Source organism: Lithobates pipiens, unplaced genomic scaffold (genome assembly GCF_037356315.1).
Source record: "Lithobates pipiens isolate NorthernLeopardFrog02 unplaced genomic scaffold, aLitPip1_a1.2 Scaffold_8, whole genome shotgun sequence".
NCBI lineage: Eukaryota > Metazoa > Chordata > Amphibia > Anura > Ranidae > Lithobates > Lithobates pipiens.
The window spans coordinates 202,857,089-202,863,088 of record NW_027507903.1 but is presented as its reverse complement, the minus strand read 5'-3'; the positions used below and the strand labels follow the sequence as shown (position 1 = coordinate 202,863,088).

Here is a 6,000-nt window from a genome sequence, read left to right as displayed (position 1 = left end):
GTAGCATGGAATGTGTAAATCTAATAGGTTATTACAAAATGAACTCAAAATTTTTTTAATTGAAATAGTAAAATTGTTAAATTTTAAACAATTGTGTCATAATTAGAACCTTTAAAGTCCCTACTTTTTCTGCCTTTGTATAATACCGTAGCTTGGTTATTGATTACCGTAATTTACAATGTATGACACATTTAGCAGACACCATCACAAATATATAATAAAGAATACAGTAATTTTATTAGTTAAGCATTATACACAAACTGAAAACTTTGCAAACTCCAAAATATTTCACTAACTCCAGAGATTCCCCAGGGAGCACCAGATATAGAGGTCCACCTACTGATTAGCTCATCAATATTTTGGGGTTCACTTGCGTCTGAACTTACTTTGTGCTGGATCCAGAGGCAAGCTAGAAAAAAAAAAAAAAACATTCTTGCTTATAAATATAGCCATTTACTTTACTTTCCAAACTGTTTTCTTCATTTTTGATCTCTTATTCACATTTTCAACATCTTCCATGCAGATAAGTGGAGCTAGAAAGTATGATGGCCATTGAAAGATCAACAGATGCTGATAGACAAAGATGAGTAGTCTTATTAAGTGTTAAGAGATTTTTGTTCACATCAGAACAGCTTCTCTGGCTATACAAAAGTCAATGGGAATGCAGAAACAGGTTGATGCAGATTAAAAGCAGGTTGAATGCAGGTCACAAAGAGGTCAAGATCAAGCATCTCAAAGGAATTTTAAATGCAAGGTGGAATGCACTTGAAAGCAAGCGAATTACAAAAAATGTGTTTGGTTGATAGGCATTTTACCTGGCACTAACATGGAAAGGCATAGACAAATCAATTAAATTAAACATGACTGACAATGACAGTCTATATGACATTGATAGACAGGTATGAATTTATTTGGACAGGATGACAGACAAAAAAAAAAAGACAGATGGGGTTGTACAAAGCATTGACACATAGACAGACATACCAATATAGATAGATATACGCTGATTGACTTGACAAGCATCTCTGACACAGAGGCCAACTGATTGGCAAAGATGCCCAGAAATCACAAGAATAACTGGCTAGAAGTACACTTTTTTTGGCAAGAAAATATTTGTATTTAAACTGACTACACAATTTTATATGTACAGTGGGAAAAAAATTAAATTATTTGACCCCCTACAGATTTTGTACGTTTGCCTAATTACAAAGAAATGAACGGTCTATCCTTTTTATTATAGATGTATTTTAAAATGCTATAGACAGCATATCAACCAAAAATCCAGAAAAAACACAATATAAATGTTATAAATTGATTTGCAGTTCAGTGAGTAAAATAAGTATTTTATCACCAAGCAAAATATGACTTAGCACTTGGTTGAAAAACCCTTGTTGACACGCACAGAGGTAAGACGTTTCTTGTAGTTGGTTACCAGGTTTGCATACATCTCAGGAGGGATTTTGGTCCACTCTTTACAGGTCTTCTCTGAATCCTTAGGCCTCTTTCACACGGGACGGATCCGTGCTGATCCGCCCCGTGAACATCCGCTTGCTCATTGGGGATCACTCCGTTGATCCACGCTGAGGAGGAAGATGACAGGTCCGTCTCTGCACACAGTGCAGGGACGGACCTGTCAGAGCGCCGCTCTCCCTTATGGAAGATTGGATGGCACCCCATGTCACAGATGACTGATGGAAAAATAGGTTTTTCCTCCGTCGCACTTTTTCGGATTGAAGCGGGTTGGATGTCAACGGACATGTCACCGCTGACATCCGATGCTCCATAGAGGTCTATGAAGCATCCGTTCAGGTCCGCCTAAAAAAAACTGACAGGCGGACCTGAACGGATCCTTCGCGTGAAAGAGCCCTTAAGGTTTCTTGGCTGTCGCTTGGCAACTCAAGGTTTTAGCTCCCTCCATAAATTTTCTATAGGATAAAGGTCTGGAGACTGGCTAGGCCACTCCATGACCTTAATGTGCTTCTTGAGCCACTCCTTTGTTGCCTTGGTGGTCTGTTTTTGGTCATTGTCATGCTGGAAGACCCATCCAGGACCCATCTTTAGTATTCTGTCTGACAGAAGAAGGTACTTATCCAAGATTTTACAATTCATGGCCCCGTCTCTTGGCCCCTCAATGCAGCAAAGTCAGCATTCACCTTTAGCAGAGAAAAAGCCCCAAAGCATAATTTTTCCACCTCCATGAGTAACTGTAGGGATGGTGTTCTTAAGGTCACAGTCAGCATTTTTCTTCCTCCAAACACAGAGTCAAGTTAATGCCAAAAAGCACACATACATGTGCATTTTTTTTTGGGGGGGGTTGCTTGCGGACGCTGCAGGATTGGTGGGGAAGCCTTGCGGGTGCTGCAGGATTTTTATCCATGGCAGGGTATTGTGTTACCAATGGTTTGTTTGGTGACTGTGATCCCTATTGCCACAAGCTCCTCCCATGTAGTTCTGGGCTGATCCCTCACTTTTCTCATGATCATCCTTACCCCATGAGGCAAAATCGTGCAGGGAGGTCCAGACTGTGGGCGATTGATGGTTATTTTCAAACTACCACTTAGTGTAATGCTATCAACTGAGTCACAGTAGGTACTGTAGACATTAAAACAACAATAAAAAGTCTGGCGCCAGGGGACTTGTTTCTGAATGTTGGTACTGTAGACATTACAACTAAAAATGTCAACTTGTGGGTGTGAATATGCTATTTTCAGTCTTGAAACATTTATATGACATGGTACGTACAAAAAAGGACATATACACAATATTATCATAAGTACCGGGATGCCTGTCTTTACATGCACATGGACTTAAACCACTTCCCGTCTGCCCTAATAGCAAAATGATGTGAGCAAAGTGGTTGTTATGCTGACTGAATGTCATAGGATGTCCAGCAGGATAAGGCACAAACGCACGCCCATGGGGGGGGCGCAGCACAGCAATCAGTGGTGTGGTGTGTCAGTCTGACACACTGCATCTCCGATCAAGGTAAAGAGCGTCTGACAAAGGCTATTTACCATGTGATCAGCTGTGTCCAATCAGACATCTGATCACAGTGTAAACAGGAAGAGCCTTATATCAGCTTTTCCTCCACTTGTGCGAGCAGAGGAGAGCCGATCGGCTGCTCTCCTGACGGGGGGGCTTCACTAATCATCAGTGCAGCCCCCGAAGATGCCCGCCTAGGGCCACCAGGGATGCCCACCCAGGACCAATAGGGATGGGACTGCGCCCATCAGTGATGCCTGCCAGTGCCCCCTGAGCAGCACTGCCGAACAGTGCCATCTATCAGTGCTGCCTATCAGTGCCACCCATCAATGCCCACCAGTGCCACCTATCAGTGCTGTGTATAAGTGCCTCATCATCAGTGTCAATTAATACTGCCTCATCAGTGCCGCCCCATCAGTACCCATCAGCGCAAAAAAATAAAACCCCAGTGGTGATCCAATACCACCAAAAGAAAGCTCTAATTGTGGGGAAAAAAATTATAAAAATTTTGTTTGGGTACAGCATTGCATGACTGCACAATTGCCATTCAAAATGTGATAGCGCTGAAAGCTGAAAATTGGTCCGGGAAGGAAGTTGTATAAGTGCCCTGTATTGAAGTGGTTAATGGAATCCCAGTCTTAGTCTGTAGGGTTCAATATTGGGTTGGCACACCCTTTGCAGCTAGAACAGCTTCAACTCTTCTGGGAAGGCTGTCCACAAGGTTTAGGAGTGTGTCTATGGGAATGTTTGACCATTCTTTCAGAAGCTCATTTGTGAAGTCAGGCACTGATGTTGGATGAGAAGGCCTGGCTCACAGTCTGTGCTCTAATTCATCCCAAAGGTGTTCTATCGTGTTGCAGGCCAGTCAAGTTCCTCCACCCCAAACTCGCTCATCCTTGTCTTTATGGACCTTGCTTTGTGCACTGGTGCACAGTTATGTTGGGTGCTGTGTGTGATAAGAAAAAAAATCCCTGATCACCTCTCCATTTATTTATTTTTTACATACTGTCGCCACTCAGTGTCTCTCATCACCGCTGCACCAGTCATATTGTTAATATAAGCACCACATCAGTCACAGTGCCCTTGATTACTGCCACACTAGTCCCATCGTCCCTGATCATTGCCACACCAATCATATTGTCCATAATCACTGCGACACCACTTACAGCGTCTCTGATCACTGCCACACCAGTCATATTGTCCCTAATTGCCATCAAACCAGTTACAGTTCCTCTGATTACTGCCACACCAGTAATATTGCCCATAATCACCACTGCACCATGATCACCAACACAGCAGTTATAGTATCTCTGATCGCCACCGACCATGCCAGTCCTATTATCCCTGATAGCGAATCAAAAAAGTGTATAAGTACACAGTACACACGGCACTCCTCGGAGAAGTGCAGTCACTTAGTCCATTGGACCCTTCATCTGTATGTGTAGACTATCAACAAGGTAGAGGAAGGGATGAGACAAATGGATGGATGGATGGATGAGCAGAAGGGACCGAGACTAGAACTGTCTGAGTAGGATCATCTCAATGCAGACAACAAACAGCAGAGCGCTGAGTTCAGTATCATGCATTTGAAAAAGAGGGCGAAGTCCCTGGAAACGCATCATGCACACACCCTCTTCTGACAGCCACCAGGCATTTTAACAGCTGTCATCCTCCTGTGCGACTGAGAACGCCGACACTAATATCCACCTCAGGACCCTGCAGTCTTCTATATTATCCCTAATCACCACCACACCAGTTACAGTGGCGAAAATCACCGCCACACCATTTATAGTGTTACCATAAGGACTTCACATGTGCATCATTGTTTTGATCACCCTTCAGAGAGCTTTGGATATACAGGTGGGAGGCATGCTATTGTCTCTTCACCACCTGCTTTAACCTCTTGGTCCCTGCACAAGCAACCAATTTCCCTTGAATGTATAGCAATCAGCAGGTGTACAGGGGGTACAATGGGACCAGAGGCTGAAAATTCATTTAAAATCTAATGTTAATAATATAATGAATACACACAGACTAAAGATATGGCTGTGGTCCTTTATTAGTGGCATAAAATAATACCAATTTAAATAATACATTTTCTTTATAACCAATACTGAAGTATACCAGAATAATAATAGTTCAGCTATCAAACTTGAACTATATATAACATATTAACATTCAATAGTTCAGCCATCAAAGCTCGAACTATATACAAATAAATTATACCAACTACCCCAAACGACAGGCTAAAAGTTACATAGCCTGGCACCCCACCCGGGCCACGGCCAACTCCACACAAGTCTGCAAATCTAAATTAAAGATATCAAGTCCAATATCGGAAAGATGGACCTCGTCAGGGTGGTAAAAACCAGCCAACCCGCCTTTCAAAATCGGTATGTCTAAAAGAAAAACCATTAACAGAAGGCATATATTTAGAAACAAGTCTATTCACCCTTTTCCTGATCTTTTCAATATACAATAGATCCAGGTCAATCAACCATTTCAATCTCGGGATGATTTCCGAAAAAATCAGGATAGATGTAGGAAGAATAGAATGTAAATGAATGAAGTCCAGTTTAATTTGAGAAACTAAATCAAGGGTTTTGTGCACACCCAAATCATTGCCCCCTAAATGAACAATCACAATATCAGGCCTTTGAAATAAAGAAAATAAATCAGTCAATAAAAAACGGAGGCCAAACCAAGACATTCTACGGAAACCATGGCAAGTGATATTAACAGACGACTTGTCCAGAGCTAAATTAGCACCATAAATTCTGTTGCCCGAACGTTGGTCCAGTGAATGAAAGAATGCCCGATCAGCCACACAGTCTGAGGGGAGCCTAAAATCAGAAAAAACATAAATTAGGTCTAATGTATGATTGAAAACAATTGCATTTCCAACCACCTAATTGTTTAATATCAGAGTTAGAGAAACCTAATCTGGTGTCTCAGTCGCTGCGCCAATGCGAAAAGAATGGCTAGTAACATGTAAGTGTCTCAGATCCAAATATGTCA

The 6,000-nt window shown here is 42.0% G+C and overlaps 1 protein-coding gene across 1 annotated transcript in view; it reads right to left on the bottom strand.

Moving 5' to 3' along the window:
- Positions 1-215: 215 nt before the first annotated feature.
- FAM3C (FAM3 metabolism regulating signaling molecule C) overlaps positions 216-6,000 on the bottom strand; it is an 82,332-nt gene continuing 76,547 nt past the window's right edge. The window contains exon 10 of the mRNA XM_077472457.1: positions 216-409. Within this exon, the coding sequence (XP_077328583.1) occupies positions 383-409 (27 nt within the window). The 3' untranslated portion in view covers positions 216-382. The remainder of the gene's footprint in view (positions 410-6,000) is intronic.